Source organism: Armigeres subalbatus, chromosome 1 (genome assembly GCF_024139115.2).
Source record: "Armigeres subalbatus isolate Guangzhou_Male chromosome 1, GZ_Asu_2, whole genome shotgun sequence".
NCBI lineage: Eukaryota > Metazoa > Arthropoda > Insecta > Diptera > Culicidae > Armigeres > Armigeres subalbatus.
This window is the reverse complement of record NC_085139.1, coordinates 150494009-150513815: the sequence shown is the minus strand read 5'-3', so window position 1 is coordinate 150513815 and position 19807 is coordinate 150494009. Positions and strand designations below refer to the sequence as shown.

Here is a 19807-nt window from a genome sequence, read left to right as displayed (position 1 = left end):
ATTGGATTTCGAACTTTTACAGTTTATTTGAAGTGAGTGATCTGATAAATAATTTTAGATCAGATGATGAGGAGAAAATGAAAATTCAACATTTTTACAATCAAACATTCATGCCAAACACTGTCCAATGCACTCTCTATATCAAGAAGAGCAACCCAGTTGAATATCTATCAGATTTGTTAGGTCGAAGCTCTCTCCAACCCTCCCCTTTTCCCAATTACCCTCCCATATAATCGTCTCCTTCTGGGGTAATATGCACGGCTACAAAGCAAGACCATGCTGAGGGTGGCTGGGTTCCCGATTCCCGATGCCGGTCTAGACAATTTTCGAATCGGAATAACGGGCATAAACGTATCATTGTATTAACATCATGATATTCGAATACAGAAATGGTATTTTGACTTAAAAACCTCGCAGAAACCTGCGAGGCGGCAATGTCCCAGTGGGTTGGTTGAAATCGGTCCTGGGAGTTGAAAGTAACACTAAATTGTTCGTTTTCTAAACAAAACCCCTCCCCCTTTTCCTAATGACCCTACCGCTCTCTTTGTTATCTTCCCCTGGGGATAGAGAATGTGTGTACCAAATTTGGTTGCAATCGGTCAAGTGGTTCAGAAGTAGTTGGCGAACATACATAGATTGGCATAAAAAAAGTATCAAAAAGTCAATAATCTCCAAAAAAATGTTGTACGCTGTGCCAATATGAACTAGATGCTGCAATACCAGAAAGAAGGTGATTCAGAGACATAAACATAAAATTTAGAAAATGATTTGTTGTCTCCATGTCTTATAACGTTAATAGAATTTCTAATATTCAGACACTGCAACAAATGTCCGACAAAATAATTTTCAATTTAAGACAAAACTCGTTGCAGAAGATTCTATTGCCACGATCATCCACTGATTCATCTACTTACCGGTGTTCATCTCTTATTTACCCTGTCGAATAATTTCTAGGTTGCCAATTTGATATTGTTTGTAATTTTCATTCAACATTTATATTTCTGCATATTTTATTAATTTTATTATTATTTGAACCATACAACAATGTACTTGGAGTTAACGATGCCGGATTTTGCTGTATATGGAGTGTGTATCGTTTCAAGAAAGATAATGAAAGTGGGAGTTGGCCATGGTCGCTACAGCGACTGTATATGTTCGACATTCTTGCATAAATCAGATAAGCGTCATAACTAGCCATGAAATGAAATGTGTTGCTCCTTGATAGGTAGCAGTATTTTGACATTTATATTGCGAGAGTTTTTCATGTGCGAGCAATAAGAAAAGAACTACGTATTTCACACATAACATTGCAATTTTTGAGCTAACGATTTGAATCCGATAATATACATGTTTGTTTTAAACAAAATCACCAATTGTGTAAAACATCTGGAAATGTCGAATCATTCTACCTAGCTTGGGAAATAATGCTTTTTCTAAAATAAGTTAACTGTTAAAAAGTACTGCTGCATGGGAGGACTGAAGAATTTTTTTTTTTTTCAAATTTAGCAGTTAACACAATTGTGTATGAATGTGTTAGACACAACCAACTGCTAGAAAATGTTATTGAAAACAAACAATGGTCAAAGGTTCAACAGTGCCTAACATATTTTCACTATGTTGAGAATGCTCTGCAGTCCATCAAACTATATCATTAAACTAATCTAATTTATCGAAAAATTGATGATATAGAATTAATTGAAGACCGCTGAAAGGGTCATGATAAATTTTTCATCCGCTTATATGGCTTGTCTGCTGCTTAAGTACCATTTCTATTCCCCTCGCAACAGTTGAAGTGTTGCCGCTTCTTGATCATAATACAGCCCAAGGGCGAATTCGCGTGCTTGAACGGCCAATTGAGTAATTGACGGATTACGGGCCAATTCTTATCAAATTAACAGAACCCTTATGAAATCCGTTGGGAACTGCGAATGTGAATAGTCTCAGTATAAGTAAGTTGACACACTGCGTTTTCTCTCATGTATGATCAATGCAGCCAATAGTGCTGTAATTTGACCCAATAAAATAATTTATTCATGGCTTAGTTCAGAAGAAATATACAAGATGGACTTCTACAAATTAAATGTTTTTTGGACGAGGATTCAGAATATATAAAAATTTAATTTTGATCGAAAATGTCACATATGTCATGTTTAGTGAATTTTTATTCGCATGCCCTAGATATAGACGTTGAAGCAATGTAATGTTAAGCAAAGTTGTAAAAATGTGTGCCGTACACTAATAAAGTATATATTTCATATGATAACGTTTGACTTACCAGTAGGTGATTGCTCCCAGAAGCATGGCAATTTTTGGTCCAATTTTCGCCAGCACCGATGGAGTCAACCAGTTCGAAATCGAAAGTAATGCATATATAACCTGTTTGGAATGCATGTGATTGACGGAGAAGAGAAGACATAAATTAATGCTCGTCATTCAGCATTGTAATCGTATACAACTGAATTGGGTAATATGTATTCTATTCGAAGGATAGGGTAAAAGCTTATACACTGAGATGACTCGAACATTTAAATTTATACATTTTGTGAGTGGATTTCATAAGTATCAATTTTTCCTCTTTCGTCAAACTAAGTTGATACTAAGCCACAAAAATGGATGAGCTCGACGCATTGAGGCTCGTCTCTCCGTGTGTATATCTGTACCTTAGTGTGGTTGAGCGTATCCAACTTTTTATGTGATAATACTTAATCGAGTAGCAAAATATGATCTACCGAGAATGGAAATTAAGATATGTGTCTAATAAATATCGGCAAATTGTCAATATTTAACAAAATGAACCATAACTATCATTACGCAAAATATTTGGTTATGATTTTCTTACAAGTTCGGGCTTATGCCCTTTATACTTCCTTCGCTACAAAAATTCATGATGAAAACCTGAGTTAAATATTTTTCTTAGCTTTTTAACATGAATTATTTCGCGGTGGAAAGTATCCTGAAAAACTTTTTCCAGTTTATATTTTTTTTCTACATTTTCAAAGCAAATTTGCTTGCACATATTTAAAAAAATGATTCTACGATGCGTTCTGATTTTTTAAAGTTGGTGGAGTCTGAGAAAAACTTACATTAGGCAACCCAGATTTTTTTTTAACTAAATTTTGGTAGGGGCGACGGAAAGTTGAGGGAGTGTATTAAGTACAGCTAATTCCCCTGAAGTAGTACTGAAAGGTAGTTCCAAAGGTAATTTAGGTTTAAGCCTAAGAAGGGTTTAGTAGCCAGGAGGAGGTTTAGTGGGTACTGGAGGAGTTTCACACTATGAAAAATACCAAAGCACGTGTGCTGGGCCAGTGCATGAAACGGCACTCCTTGTAAAACCCTAATTGATCCGATGCTGGGTCATAAGGCCGAAGGTCATTAGGCCGGAGGCCATTAGGCCGAATGGTCATTAGGCCGAATGGTCATTAGGCCGAATGGTCATTAGGCCGAACGGTCGTTAGGCCGAATGAGAACTGGGGAGTGAGAAGTGAGTAGTGCGCAATGAGGAAGAAGTAGAAAGGAAGAAGGAAAAGGAGGAAGAAGGAAGAAGGTAGAAGGTAGAAGCAAGAAGCAAGAAGGAAGAAGGAAGAAGGAAGAAGCAAGAAGGAAGAAGGAAGAAGGAAGAAGGAAAAAGAAAGAAGGAAGAAGAAAGAAGGAAGAAGAAAGAAGGAAGAAGAGAGAAGGAAGAAGAGAGAAGAAAGGAGAAAGAAGGATGAAGGATGAAGGAAGAAGGAAGGAGGAAGAAGGAAGAAGTAAGAAGGAAAAAGGAAGAAGGAAGAATGAAGAAGGAAAAAGAAAGAAGAAAGGAGAAAGAAGAAAGAAGAGAGAAGAAAGAAGGAAGAAGAAGAAGGAAGAAGAGAGAAGAAAGAGGGAAGAAGGAAGAAGGAAGAAGCAAGAAGGAAGAAGGAAGAAAGAAGAAGGAAGAAGAAAGAAGGAAGAAGAAAGAAGGAAGAAGAAAGAAGGAAGAAGTTTAAAGGAAGAAGGAAAAAGTAAGAATGAAGAAGGAAGAAGGAAGAAGGGAGAAGAAAGAAGGAAGAAGTAGAAAGGAAGAAGGAAGAAGGAAAAAGTAAGAATGAAGAAGGAAGAAGGAAGAAGGAAGAAGGAAGAAGGCAGAAGAAAGAAGGAAGAAGGAAGAAGGAAGGAAGGAGGAAAAAGGAAGAAGGAAGAAGGAAGGAAGGAGGAAGAAGGAAGAAGGAAGAAGGAAGAAGGAAGGAGGAAGAAGGAAGAAGAAAGAAGGAAAAAGAAATAAGAAAGAAAAAAGAAGAAAGAAGAAAGAAGAGAGAAGAAAGAAGAAAGAAGAGAGAAGAAAGAAGGAAGAAGATAGAAAAAAGAAGAAAGAAGAGAGAAGAAAGAAGAAAGAAGAAAGAAGAAAGAACAAAGAAGGAAGAAGGAAGAAGGAAGAAAGAAGAAAGAAGAAGGAAGAAAGAAGAAAGAAGAAGGAAGAAGCAAGAAGGAAGAAGGAAGAAGGACGAAGGAAGAAGGAAGAAGGACGAAGGAAGAAGAAAAAAGAAAGAAGGAAGAAGTAGAAAGGAAGAAGTAGAAAGGAAGAAGGAAGAAGGAAAAAGTAAGAATGAAGAAAGAAGAAGGAAAAAGGAAGAAGGAAAAAGGAAGAAGGAAAAAGGAAGAAGGAAGAAGGAAGACGGAAGAAGGTAGTAGTAAGAAAGAAGAAGGAAGAAGGAAGAAGCCAGAAGGAAGAAGAAAGAAGGAAGAAGAAAGAAGGAAGAAGGAAGAAGGAACAAGGAAGAAGGAAAAAGTAAGAAGGAAGAAGGAAGAAAGAAGAAAAAAGGAAGAAAACGAAAGGAAGAAGAAAGAATATATAAGAAGGAAGAAGAAAAAAGGAAGAAAACGGTAGGAAGAAAAAAGAATAAAAAAGAAGGAGGAAGAAAGAAGGTAGAAGGTAGAGGGAAGAAGAAAGAAGGAGAAAAGAAGAAGGAAGAAGGAAAAAGTAAGAAGGAAGAAGGAAGAAGGAAGGAAGAAGAAAGAAGAAAGAAAAAGGAAGATTCAAGATGGGAGAAGGAAGAAGGGGTGAGGTGAAGAAAGAACTTCTCATTTTTCACTTCTTGCTTCTTTTTGCTAATTCGGCCTAATGGCCATTCGGCCTAATGACCGTTCGGCCTAATGTCCATTCGGCCTAATGACCTTCGGCCAAATGGCCTGACACCAATAGATCCACCTAGCGGTGTTTGTGTCCTTCTTGTGCATTAAATATACTAAAAAGAAATTGTGAGATTTTTAGTCTATTTTTGCTTTTCTGGTATACTAAGTATACCTAAAGGCTGAAGGATCACTCCAAAACTAAACTTTTGAAAGAAGGTTCGGCAACCAATAGCGATTTATACCAATCGACAAAGCTCGACTAATTGAGATGATGTTTGTATATGTATGTGTGTGTATGTATACAAAGATGTAAGACACACTTTTCTGCACTTAGCGTTATCCGATTTGCTCTCAACAGGTAGCAATCGACGCGGAATGCGGTTTAGTGACCCGGATTATAACAAAGTGATTGACAAAACAAAACAAAAATTGAAAAACAAAAAAAAATCGGTAGTTACTGCAATGCATTCAAATGACCGCAAATAGATATAAATTGATGGAAATAGTGGAATCTATCCCTTAAGAGTTTTATTTCAACCTCTCTTATGTGCTTTTCTTATTATTTTAATGCGCAAGAAGGGCACCACAAACGCTAGGTGGATTAATCAGTTTTTTTTCTTGTATTAAAATCGTATTTTTGATCCCATCCGATCTGGTCAATTTCTAATAGGAGAAAATAAGAAACGATTCCTCGTCGAATGCAACTTGTTGCAAGCAAATCCGTTTAAGAAAGGTTTCTAAAACATGAATAAATTTTATTTTGCGTGCATACATACAAACACGCGCATACACACACAGACAGACAGTGGGCAGCAGGGACTTTGTCCAAGGGCTTGACGACCCCTCCCCATGGCCACTGCGAGTTAGACCGGGACCATCGTTCCTAACCCCTAATCCCAAGACGTCAAGCGACCCGGGCCGAAGGGATGCATGGCCAGGGGGTGAAATAATAAGCTAGGCCTTTAACGGAGCCTGTGGGGTACCTGGGCACCCTCCACAGTAATTGTCCCTTACCGCGTCATGCTAGTACTAAGGTACCTTATTTTACGAGAAAGGCAAAATTTGTGGAAGGATGAAAAACAACCTTGGGGTAAAAATAACAGGAAAGTGTTGGGTGTGCTCATTCTTGGTGACGTTTTACCAAGAATGAGCACACCCAACATTTGCCTTTCTCGTAAAATAAGGTACACCAAGACTATATATTCACACAAAACGACTTAGCTCGACGAATTGAAATTGGATGAAATTGAAATGGATAGCTCGGTAATATCATTGTGAAGACAAACTGCCATGGCTACAATCAACGATTGTACGACAATTCCCCGAAAACCAATTCCCCGAATGCAATTTCCCCGAATGAAATTTCCCCGAATAACAATTCCCCGAACGTAACATTTCCCCGAATGTAACAATTCCCCGAATGCAACATTTCCCCAAATGTAACATTTCCCCGAATTGTTTCCACAGTGCATATAAAACTAAAACTGAAAAAGGAATCTGCGTCGTTTAACATAAAGTCACATAATTGGCTTTTGACACAATTTTGAGTTGCAACAAAAGTGAGGGTCACGGGACAACGAGGAGTGAGAAGTGAGTAGTGAGTAGTGGGAAGTGAGAAGTGAAAAGTAAGAAATGAGAAGTAAGTACAGTAAGTAAGTACATAGTAAGAAGTGAAAAGTATGGAGTAAGAAGTGAGAAGTGAAAAATATGATTCAAGAAGTGTTATGTAGGGGCAGCAGGGACTATGTCCAAGGGCTTGACGATCCCTCCCCAGGCCATCTGCGAGTTGTGGGGCTTGCCTAGGATGTGGTGGGGTTTGACAGTGGGCCCTGTTAAACCTCTATAAAAAGCTGCATGTATCCGCAAGTAGGCCCCACCAAAGCGACCGTGTGCCGCTCAAAGCGCACAAGCCCAAGTCCTGGTGTTAGGTGGGACGCTAAACAGCCCTGACACGACGGCCCTCCGACGAGACAGGAGGTTTGCGCAGGCCCAATAAGCCGCCTAGAAAACCAATCATTACGAACAATATAAGAGATAATGCGACTCGATATAATCGGCAAAGACCTAGGCGACGAATACAGGATCACGATTGGAAGCTTGGAACATGGAATTGCAAGTCGCTAGGTTTCGCAGGTTGCGACAGGATGATCTACGATGAATTACATCCCCGCAACTTCGACGTCGTGGCGCTGCAGGAGATTTGCTGGACAGGACAGAAAGTGTGGAAAAGCGGGCATCGAGCGGCTACTTTCTACCAAAGCTGTGGCACCACCAATGAGCTGGGAACCGGCTTCATAGTGCTGGGTAAGATGCGCCAACGCGTGATTGGGTGGCAGCCAATCAACGCAAGGATGTGCAAGCTGAGGATTAAAGGCCGTTTCTTCAACTATAGCATCATCAACGTGCACTGCCCACACGAAGGGAGACCCGACGACGAGAAAGAAGCGTTCTACGCACAGCTGCAGCAGACATACGATGGATGCCCACTGCGGGACGTTAAAATCGTCATCGGTGACATGAACGCACAGGTAGGAAGGGAGGAAATGTATAGACCGGTCATCGGACCGGATAGTCTGCACACCGTATCGAATGTCAACGGCCAACGATGCATAAACTTCGCAGTCTCCCGCGGAATGGTAGTCCGAAGCACCTTCCTTCCCCGCAAAATATCCACAAGGCCACATGGATATCACCTAACCAAGAAACGGAAAACCAAATCAACCACGTTCTAATCGACGGTAAATTCTTCTCCGACATTACGAACGTCCGCACTTACCGCAGTGCGAATATTGAATCCGACCACTACCTCGTTGCAGTATGCCTGCGCACAAAACTCTCGACGGTGTACAACACGCGTCGAAGTCGGACGCCGCGGCTTAACATTGGGCGGCTACAAGACGATAGACTAGCCCAAGAATACGCTCAGCAGCTGGAAGTGGCACTTCCAACGGAAGAGCTGCTAGGCGCAGCATCTCTTGAAGATGGCTGGAGAGATATTCGATCCGCCATTGGTAGCACCGCAAACGCTGCACTTGGCACGGTGCCCCCGGATCAGAGAAACGACTGGTATGACGGCGAATGTGAGCAGTTAGTGGAAGAGAAGAATGCAGCATGGGCGAGATTGCTGCAACACCGCACGAAGGCGAACGAGGCACGATATAAACAGGCGCGGAACAGACAAAACTCGATTTTCCGGAGGAAAAAGCGCCAGCAGGAAGATCGAGACCGTGAAGAAACGGAGCAACTGTACCGCGCTAATAACACACGAAAGTTCTATGAGAAGTTAAACCGTTCACGTAAGGGCCACGTGCCACAGCCTGATATGTGTAAGGACATAAACGGGAACCTTCTTACGAACGAGCGTGAGGTGATCCAAAGGTGGCGGCAGCACTACGAAGAACACCTGAATGGCGATGTGGCAGACGAAGATGGCGGTATGGTGATGGACCTGGGAGAACGCGCGCAGGACATAATTCTACCGGCTCCGGATCTCCAGGAAATCCAGGAGGAGATTGGCCGGCTGAAAAACAACAATGCCCCTGGGGTTGACCAACTACCAGGAGAGCTATTTAAACACGGTGGTGAGGCACTGGCTAGAGCGCTGCACTGGGTCATTACCAAGATTTGGGAGGAGGAAGTTTTGCCGCAGGAGTGGATGGAAGAAGTCGTGTGTCCCATCTACAAAAAGGGCGATAAGCTGGATTGTAGCAACTACCGCGCAATCACATTGCTGAACGCCGCCTACAAGGTACTCTCCCAAATTTTATGCCGTCGACTAGCACCAACTGCAAGGGAGTTCGTGGGGCAGTACCAGGCGGGTTTTATGGGCGAACGCTCCACCACGGACCAGGTGTTCGCCATTCGCCAAGTACTGCAGAAATGCCGCGAATACAACGTGCCCACACATCATCTATTCATCGACTTCAAAGCCGCATATGATACAATCGATCGGGACCAGCTATGGCAGCTAATGCACGAACACGGTTTTCCGGATAAACTGACACGGTTGATCAAAGCGACGATGGATCGGGTGATGTGCGTAGTTCGAGTTTCAGGGGCATTCTCGAGTCCCTTCGAAACCCGCAGAGGGTTACGGCAAGGTGATGGTCTTTCGTGTTTGCTATTCAACATCGCTTTGGAAGGGTAATACGAAGAGCAGGGATTAACACGAGTGGTACAATTTTCAATAAGTCCGTCCAGCTATTTGGTTTCGCTGACGACATAGATATTATGGCACGTAACTTTGAGAAGATGGAGGAAGCCTACATCAGACTGAAGAGGTAAGCTAAGCGGATCGGACTAGTCATCAACACGTCGAAGACGAAGTACATGATAGGAAAAGGTTCAAGAGAAGACAATGTGAGCCACCCACCGCGAGTTTGCATCGGTGGTGACGAAATCGAGGTGGTAGAAGAATTTGTGTACTTGGGCTCACTGGTGACTGCCGAAAATGACACCAGCAGAGAAATTCGGAGACGTATAGTGGCTGGAAATCGTACGTACTTTGGACTCCGCAAGACGCTCCGATCGAATAGAGTTCGCCGCCGTACCAAACTGACAATCTACAAAACGCTAATTAGACCGGTAGTCCTCTACGGACACGAGACCAGGACGATGCTCGTGGAGGACCAACGCGCACTGGCAGTTTTCGAAAGGAAAGTGCTGCGTACCATCTATGGTGGGGTGCAGATGGCGGACGGTACGTGGAGGAGGCGAATGAACCACGAATTGCATCAGCTGTTGGGAGAACCATCCATCGTTCACACCGCGAAAATCGGACGACTGCGATGGGCCGGGCACGTAGCCAGAATGTCGGACAGTAACCCGGTGAAAATGGTTCTCGACAACGATCCGACGGGCACAAGAAGGCGAGGTGCGCAGCGGGCAAGGTGGATCGATCAGGTGGAAGATGACTTGCGGACCCTCCGTAGACTGCGTGGTTGGCGACGTGTAGCCATGGACCGAGCCGAATGGAGAAGACTCTTATATACCGCACAGGCCACTTCGGCCTTAGTCTGAATAAATAAATAATATATGTGAGGAGCGAGAAAGAGCAAAATACGAAGTGAGATGTAGGAAGAGAGAATGGAAAAATTAGGAATAAGGATAGAGATAAAGGAAGAAAATTAATGCGTCTTCCGGTATAATGTTTTTTTTTTATAATCGCTTCGCCCGGTATTAGGGGAAGACGAGTTATAATTCCTTCTTCAAATGAACACGTTTGCCCAATATAAGACAAAGAGGGTAGATAGACCCTTCTTCAATTGTACACGTTTGCCTGGAGTAAAGCGAAGGAAGGAGATAATGCCTTCCTTAAATGATCGCGAAGAGACTACATTTATCATAACCTTATTTCAGGCAAATTTCTACTTCTGAAAAAGTAATTTAATTCTACTTTGGCTTATTTCGAGCTAACGCCTAACTTTAGTGAATTGATCACATCTACCGTTTCCATATACCAGGTAGATACAGATTTTTTAAGAAGGAATAACATTCACTTCTTCATTATTCTGGAAAAACACCTACTTTCAAAGTAGAGATCAAATTAATTCATTGCGTTATTCCGAGTAGATGTACTACTTTTAAAGAAGGGATCACATTCATCATTGCCTTATTCCGGGAATACGCATTATTTGTTTTAAGGATTCATATCCATGATTACAGCAAATTCTTAAGAAGAGATAGACCTTACATAGGACAGGAGTTTGATTTCACAAATTTTTACCATGATGCTTCAAACCGAATTTATGTTCGAGATTCTGCTCCACCAAATAAATTCAGCCCATGTTCGAATATTTTAGAAAAAAATGAATAGGAAAACACTTTATTTTATTTTCTTTATAATTTAACAATAAGATATATAATTTAACAGTAAAGAATATCAAGGGCATACAATACTATCGAAAGATTTTGTCATGTTCGGCATCTCCAAAGAGACACTCTGGAACAAATCTTTGAACGCTGCTCTGTTCGGGCGTCAATAGTCGATGACAATTATGTGTTTGCAAAAACTACTTTATTTTCGGGGATTTGTTACATTCGAGGAAATGTTACATTCGGGGAATTGTTGCATTCGGGGAAATTGCATTCGGGGAATTGTTATAATCGGGGAAATTGCATTCGGGGAATTGGTTTTCGGGGAATTGTCGTACAATCCAATCAACTAAAATTCCCTCCTGTGTTTCTATGGAGACACAAAGGTAATCAAGGTCTTCAAGCAGCATAAATCATCTACTAATATTTCTTACATCTTCCCAATTTACTATAAGAACGTGGACAGTAGAGTGATTCAGATTTTGACCTTTTTGCCCCCCGATGCTTGAACGATTGCATTTGCCATTTTAATAATCCTCCTAAATTTTGAGCTAATTTGGATCTAATTTAAGTGAGCACGCGCAGTTTGTATGAAAATTACTATGAAAACATTAACTTTTATGCAAAACCGTTCCCCAACGCTTCTCATCAAGCTCTAAAAACATATGAGTACATCGGCAACATAGAAAATTTTACCAGGAAACAGGTCGTCTTTGTTGGGAAACGATTTGATGCTTGTAAGAAAAGTTATTAAGGGTATACTGAATCGTGGAAAATTTAATTTAACATGAAAAGACTAACATCAATATCAATAGAGCAATTTTGTTTTCTTCATAACTTTGCTTCCAAACGACAAATCGCTGCGCAACAACAAATGCCTTTCAGCTTAAGATATATTCGATGTAGTTAATGTATTGATCATATATAAAAAATTTCTGGGCCACCTCACGGAACGGTATTTCACATAAGGTTTGATTTTCACACTAATTTCCATACAAACTTTATATGACGTGTGCACAATTGTTAAAAATGTAGGAGGATTATTAAAATGGCAAATGCAATCGTTTAAGCATCGGGGGGCAAAAAAGTCAAAATTTGAATCACTCTAGTGGACAGTCCTGTTATTGATCATTTGAACTTTGGAGTCATTGACACTTGCACACTGAACATATTTGAACAATCCTAACAATTTATTTGAATCTTCTTGCAATTTCACTGACCTTGGTCAATCACGGAGTAGCATAGATATGTATGCGCAGTCAATGGCTGTATAATTTGGATAATTTGGTGCAACGCGCTAAACTTCAAAAGATACTTCATGCATAATCTACCGATAGAAAAGATACATTACCGCAAGACTTGTGTATCCATCTCCCTGGAATGTGGGCTCGTCTATTTTGATGCTGTTTATCACTGTTTGCTGCGAGAAAATATAGTTGAAAAACGATACAGAGAGGAAGAAAGAAGCGCGAACAACGAAAAGTTAATCACGAGATGTCGTTATGGAAGCTACCAAACTATCGTCATACTTCAATGTTGCCCATCGTTTGAAAAGCCGTGAATAACAGCATGAAGCCGAATCCCAAAGTGACAACGCAGAGCATCCGTTGATCCATGATGGCATAAAATATTCGTATTTTCGTCAAAGCACAAAATTTATTCGGCACTTTATCATTTCCTGACGCTCAACACTTTGTTCCCGATACGGGAAATCAACACAATGTAGTCAAACTGCCCGCGTATTTTCTAGCCAGATGATTTTACATTCACTAACTATCACGTTCCAGCTGATTCGAACCGCGCGAGCCGACGTACGACAAACTATTGAGAACAGAGGCAATAAACAAAAAGCGTTGTGCACTTCCAGTTATCACGTCTGACTGTACACTACCGAGCGGAAAAATATGGGAATCATTGAGAGCGCATTTCACTTTGTTCATTCAGCAGTCAAACTGACTTTAGAGTGGATGCGAATTGACTGCCATTCAGACTTTGTTAATAACTGTGCGTTAAGCAGCTTTTTCCTCGCCAAAATGTTCTTTGAAGAAGTTGTTTGCAATGTATAATATTGTCATAATCATCAATTAGTCCCCGTTATAAGTATTACGCAGTTGGATACTGAAGAAGGTAGGTATTCGTAAGACCAGGGTTCGCGTGCAGCTGGCAATGTTGCCATGGTTAATCTTACTCCACTACAACCCAAGTAAAGCTGTCTACCCAGCATTTTGGAAAGAAAATAATAAACTTAAAATAGTTTCAATATGTTTAAGCTGTAGTGTAATATATAAGCTGCATCAAAGATGAAATAACATACGTAACAATGGGGAGAATGGTCTAGAATGCACCAATTTGGCGGAAAACTTTATAACATATGAAAACACCTCAACGAACAGATTGAGATAAATATTTTGAATTCATTACAACCGACTTTGCTGTCGCCACGTATCTCAGTCTCATGAGTACCAATTTGCCTAAGTCATTGTGTCATTAGGCAAGACAAAACACTCTAGTAAATGTTGTTCTTACTAGTTGAACTGTCCAGAATACGAATAGGTATCTTCAATCAAAGAGGCAGCTAAATAAATAAAATAAAAGAGTCGCACTGCGCCTGAAAATGCATGTTGTTTTTTGACTTAATTATTTTGTGTTAAGGAGTTTCACTTTAAAATAACAAGTTGGATATTAGATGAAATATGAAAAAAATATAGTGGATGAAATTTGGACAAGGGAAGTAGTTTAGACGTTTAGACTATTCCCTCTAATCAACCGTCTTGTACATACCAAGCGGCAGGTTGCATAGTAGCGTAGCGGCTTTTAGATAGTGTGCAATTGGACCAGCTTGGGTTGTGGTAGGTTGCTGCTGCTAATAGTGAAAGCACTGGTCAATCATATCACAGACAAAGCTATAAGGCGTTCATGCGGAAAACCGAAATCTCTTCTGTGTATGACTACCTGAGTACATATACATTGTTATGAGCGATGATATCAACACGTTTGAATTTGTTCAAGAATTGGTTCGAAGTAATTACAATAAATGGTCGATCGTACGCCACGTGAACAACTTTGGGACAGCGAGGGAGTACGTGAACATGTTTGTTAATGCAAAAAGAGAGGCGTATACAGGTATCAATATGGGTACACTAGGTGTTTTGTTGTCAGTTATTATTATGTCCTTACCTCTATCATTGCTTAACAAATTTAAGAGAAGGATTAAAAAGAGATAGCAACAACAAAAATGACTATCTTTCATACTCTGTAATCGTGCATAATATTTGAAAGAAGGCTAAGTTAGACAAAGAAGATCGCTGGATCACAATGGATGTTAATCATTTGTAAAAAACGCAACGCTAAAACAGAAAACTTTCAATACCCACCCACACTCTTATAAAGTTCTTTGTATGGAAGAAGTAAAAATTGTACGTGTGCTTTGATAGACCATCTGTTACCCCTGAATAACACATGAGATTAGCAATAAACACAACAGTCGATTTGGACAATACCTCCGATATTTTCAAGTTGCAAGAAACTCAAAAGAGCGCATTACACTGCACTGGCACCAATTTTTACGCCGATAGATGTTATCAAGTTCACGGTCTACCTCAATTTTCACAGATTTTCAAATACTTTCTGAATTTTTTTCGATTCATTGCAAATTTTTTACAATTAAATGTTTAAATAAATCCAAAGACCAAAAATAATCAAAAACATATCGCGTAAAAAGCACACATTATAAAAATGCAAAATAAAACAATATTCAGTCAAGTCAAATACAAAAATATATTTCGAATATACATCGAGTTTATATAAATAAAGGACTTCAAGGTTATATTAAATTGGATAAAAACTACTAAGATTGGAAATTTATACTGGAATTTGTAGACCTTCCTTAGCCTAACGATAAGATGCGCGACTACATAGAAAGACCATGCTGAAGAAGGCTGAGTTCGATTACAGATAATAATATAATAGGTATAATAAGAGTATCATGTAGAATCCTGGCAGTAAATAACTATTGAAGTTATTGATAAACACCAAGAAGAAAAATTAACATGTGAATCCGTCAACATGTTTTATATGTTTCGAATTTGAAGATTTGAGGCTCGACTCAAATTTAGCAACGATATTGGAACATTTAACTAGGGGAACAGTTCCATTTTCCATCTCACTGAACATATATTCATCTTATTGCGAAATAAGGAAATACAGCACCGATTTCGTTACTTCTTTTTGTTAACATGCGTGCTCACTGCTGAATAAATCACAATAATAAGCAGCGAATCAAATTTCTTTCCAATGCTTTGTTTTTCGTAGAATAAATATCGGATATCATCTCATAGAAGTCCAGGAGCGGTAACCCTGTAAGGACTGTCCATACTTTAGAAGTCTAAAATCCCACACGCTGCAGTAAGCAGTGGATATCAATAAAAGTGAAATGACAAAAAAATCCTTGTGTTAATGTTTACGCTTATGGAAATCGCGAAAGCTGATTAAACCTACGATCGTCACTGCAGGCGTTGAATGAAGATTGTGGTTGGTCTTGACCTACATGTTGTTTATATGAATTATTCGCGCGTTTCGAGAATTCACAAATGATGAAAACAAATTTGGCATACTGAATGCCGGAGAGTATTACAATATTGTCTACATCATGTTGTCCATTGTATTGTCTCAATTTACGAACATGACTCATACTCCGGATTGATTTTTTAAATTTTATTTCAATTTTATTATCAACAATTCTACAAAACAAACAAAATTGATCCCTAACATCCGTTTACCGTAAACATTGCATGAACTCGGAATTTCCGTTCGATATAGTTTAACTCAAGGTTCTTTTATTCATCTTGGTTGAATTCCTCTCAGTTTAACTATCGCATAAACTGATGAAATCTCGCTTAACTTTTCAAAAGGACCTAAGTAACATTTATTTCATGAATTAATTTTAATAGCGCAATCAACAGAACAACATGAATGCTTTTGATTGCAGTACTCAAATTAAATCATGAAAAAAATGTTACTTAGGTCCTTTTGAAAAAGTTAAGCGAGAAATGTGCTGGAATAAACAGTTTTGCTTTGGTTTTCGTACCGGTGACACTTTGGCCTGGTAATGCTGTAATTGCTGTTCGTTTTTCTAAGGTGACAGATGTTTTTGCGTTTATCGTATACTAAGTATACGTAAGGGCTATATGATCACTTCAAAACCAAACTTTTGATAGAAGGCTCGGAGACCCATAGTGCTATATATCAATACACATCTCGACGAATTGAGGTGATGTGTGTATGTATGAATGTGTGTGCATGTGTACTACATTTTGTAGACACACTTGTTGGAACTAAGCATTGGCCAGATTACTACGGGATCAAAAGCAATTGCCAAAATACTATTTTTCATGCGCAGTACTACTTACTCATATTTTGACGTAAACTACGTCTAAGGGGGAGACTCGGATACAGGGTGTAAAACGAAAATTTCCAAAATCAAGACCGTCACGAAATTAGGATAGATTTCAAACGTTAATAGCGTTTTTATCTTTCGATAGATTTTCGAGATTTTCTTATCAATCAGTTCGAAAACTCTCCAGCAATTTGTCAAATCCATTGGAACTATTGATTATCAACGGTAAACTATTGGAAAATTCAATTTTTCTATACCCAGTAAAAATCAGAACCAATCAATCCCGTACATAGCGCGTTTTAATCATAGGTAATTGCCTACTTTTTGGCTATTATCTATTATTGAATTATGCATGATGTATGAATAGGATTCCTTCATCATTGACCCTCGATAAAACTCAAGAAAAAGTAGAAACATGGAAATGTGACGACATTATATAGGGTAAAATACCCAACAGTGGACTCCCTGTTAGTGGTATTTTACTTCGAATTTAAATGCACCGGTTTTTTATACGTAGTTTACGCCGTGCGGTCGTATCTTCTACACAACCCTTCTAATTTTTTATATTATTTTTGCATGAGAAAGGCACCAACACCGCTAGGTTGATTATTGATGGTTTTTTGGGTCCGTTTGATGCGGTGGTAAATCTATTTAGACCGCAGTTTCTTCTGGAGCCAATAGTAGGCCCGACTTCCACAGATGATACGCCTTAATATTTCACGACTAACATTTTTATCAGCCGTTAGCAAGGATGCAAGGTTGACGAATTCCTCGACCACCTTGAAGGTATCCCCGTCGATGCTGGGTCATTAGGCCGAATGTCATTAGGTCGTAGGCCATTAGGCCGAATGGTCATTAGGCCGAACGGTCATTAGGCCGAATGGCCATTAGGCCGAATGAGAACTGGGGAGTGAGAAGTGAGTAGTGCGCAATGAGGAAGAAGTAGAAAGGAAGAAGGAAAAGGAGAAAGAAGTAAGAAGGAAGAAGGAAGAAGGAAGAAGGAAGAAGGAAGAAGCATGAAGCAAGAAGGAAGAAGGAAAACGAAAGAAGGAAGAAGAAAAAAGGAAGAAGAGAGAAGAAAGGATAAAGAAGGATTAAGGATGAAGGAAGAAGGAAGGAGGAAGAAGTAAGAAGGAAAAAGGAAGAAGGAAGAAGGAAAAAGAAAGAAGAAAGAAGAGAGAAGAAAGAAGGAAGAAGGAAGAAGGAAGAAGAGAGAAGAAAGAAGAAAGAAGGAAGAAGGAAGAAGCAAGAAGGAAGAAGGAAGAAGTAAGAATGAAGAAGGAAGAAGGAAGAAAGAAGAAGAAAGAAGGAAGCAGAAAGAAGGAAGAAGGAAAAAGAAAGAAGAAAGAAGAAAGAAGGAAGAAGTAGAAAAGAAGAAAGAAGAAAGAAAAAGTAAGAATGAAGAAGGAAGAAGGAAGAAGAAAGAAGGAAGAAGGAAGAAGAAAGAAGGAAGAAGGAAAAAGAAAGAAGGAAGAAGAAAGAAGAAAAATGGAAGAAGGAAGAAGGAAGAAGGAAGGAAGGAGGAAGAAGGAAGAAGGAAGGAAGGAGGAAGAAGGAAGAAGGAAGAAGGAAGAAGGAAGAAGGAAGAAGTAAGAAGGAAAAAGGAAGAAAGAAAAAGAAAGAAGAAAGAAGAGAGAAGAAAGAAGAAAGAAGAGAGAAAGAAGAAGAAAGAAGAGAGAAAAAAGAAGAAAGAAGAAAGAAGGAAGAAGTAAGAAGGAAAAAGGAAGAAAGAAAAAGAAAGAAGAAAGAAGAAAGAAGAGAGAAGAAAGAAGAAAGAAGAGAGAAGAAAGAAGAAAGAAGAGAGAAAGAAGAAGAAAGAAGAGAGAAAAAAGAAGAAAGAAGAAAGAAGAAAGAAGGAAGAAGGAAGAAAGAAGAAGGAAGAAAGAAGAAGGAAGAAGCAAGAAGGAAGAAGGAAGAAGTAGAAAGGAAGAAGGAAGAAGTAGAAAGGAAGAAGGAAGAAGGAAAAAGTAAGAATGAAGAAGGAAGAAGGAAGAAGGAAAAAGGAAAAAGGAAGAAGGAAGAAGGAAGAAGAAAGAAGGAAGAAGGAATAAGTAAGAAAGAAGAAGGAAGAAGAAGGAAGGAAGAAGAAAGAAGAAAGAAGGAACAAGGAAGATGGAAAAAGTAAGAAGGAAGAAGGAAGAAAGAAGAAAAAAGGAAGAAAACGGAAGGAAGAAGAAAGAATAAATAAGAAGGAAGAAGAAAAAAGGAAGAAAACGGTAGGAAGACAAAAGAATAAAAAAGAAGGAGGAAGAAAGAAGGTAGAAGGGAGAGGGAAGAAGAAAGAAGGATGAAGAAAGAAGGAGAAAAGAAGAAGGAAGAAGGAAAAAATAATAAGGAAAAAGAAAGAAGGAAGAAGGAAGGAAGAAGATAGAAAAAGGAAGATTCAAGATGGGAGAAGGAAGTAGGGGTGAGGTGAAGAAAGAGCTTCTCATTTTTCACTTCTTGCTTCTTTTTGCTAATTCGACCTAATGACCATTCGGCCTAATGACCGTTCGGCCTAATGTCCATTCGGCCTAATGACCTTCGGCCTAATGGCCTGACACCATCCCCGTCTATCGTAGCACTGCTTCCCATGCGGACCCTGTCGCGCTCGGCTCCACCCACAAGTATGTACTTTGTCTTCGACGCATTCACCACCAGTCCAGCTTTTGTTACTTCACGTTGTAACGATTATGTACATAAAAAGTTAATTTGGTGCATTTTAATTTCGGGTCAAATTTTGTCCCTTTTGACACACTGTGAATTGTGCATAGAAATTTAATACACACGCGCGATCAAGCTGTATCACACATAGGGAAGCAAATGATTTGTACCTAGCCCAACTATAAAAGGGGCTGCGCTACACGAAACTGGTGTCAGTTTTGATCAGTCGATGGGCCAAAATCGACTATAAATAAACATCCCGGGACAACAGCAAGCCTTGGCTTGGAGGATCAGCCGTCGCCGCCGGGATGGCAGCAAGCATCGTGCCGTTGGATGATGCGACAGGCAGTCGACGCAGGACGTAGGTAGTATGCCTACCCATCGCCGTGTGGACTCCTCATCGAGTGAACAAGGCAGACCAGACGTGCAGTTCGACAGCGGTTCCGCAACAGTTGGACACCCACCACCCACCAGGTTGGATATGTGGTTATGACCGCAACCAAAACCAAAGAGTTATTAAATAATTTTCCAACAATGTGGTGTGGCGACGTTCTTCAAGTCATCTCTTCGCCTGTCCTGCACTGGTCTTTTGCAAGCAAATGTCATCGAGAACCGACGTAAGTGATGACATTCAGAAGACCCAACATCCAAAGTGATATTGTGTCATTACTACTCTACAGCGTGGAGCGGTCGGTTCTTGGAGGTGTGATGAAGTTTCGATTACGACAAGCAACCAGTAGCGTGAGTACTGCTGCCCGGGGTGAAGAAATGTGCACATGAAGAAAGAATTAGTGGAAATTTGAAGCGAATTGGCCAATCGAAATTAGCATGTAACTAAGTGAAATAGTTTGATCCGCTTAATAA

The 19807-nt window shown here is 39.9% G+C and overlaps 1 protein-coding gene across 3 annotated transcripts in view; it reads right to left on the bottom strand.

The window, feature by feature from the left end:
- LOC134205263 (UNC93-like protein MFSD11) overlaps positions 1-19807 on the bottom strand; it is a 223722-nt gene that overhangs the window by 15429 nt on the left and 188486 nt on the right. For 2 of the 3 annotated variants that reach the window (XM_062680357.1, XM_062680358.1), the window contains exon 3: positions 2276-2376. In XM_062680357.1, the coding sequence (XP_062536341.1) occupies positions 2276-2376 (101 nt within the window). Of the gene's footprint in view, positions 1-2275; positions 2377-12256; positions 12326-12434; positions 12786-19807 lie in introns of those variants that run through there. The other variant, XM_062680355.1, reaches the window with a different exon arrangement.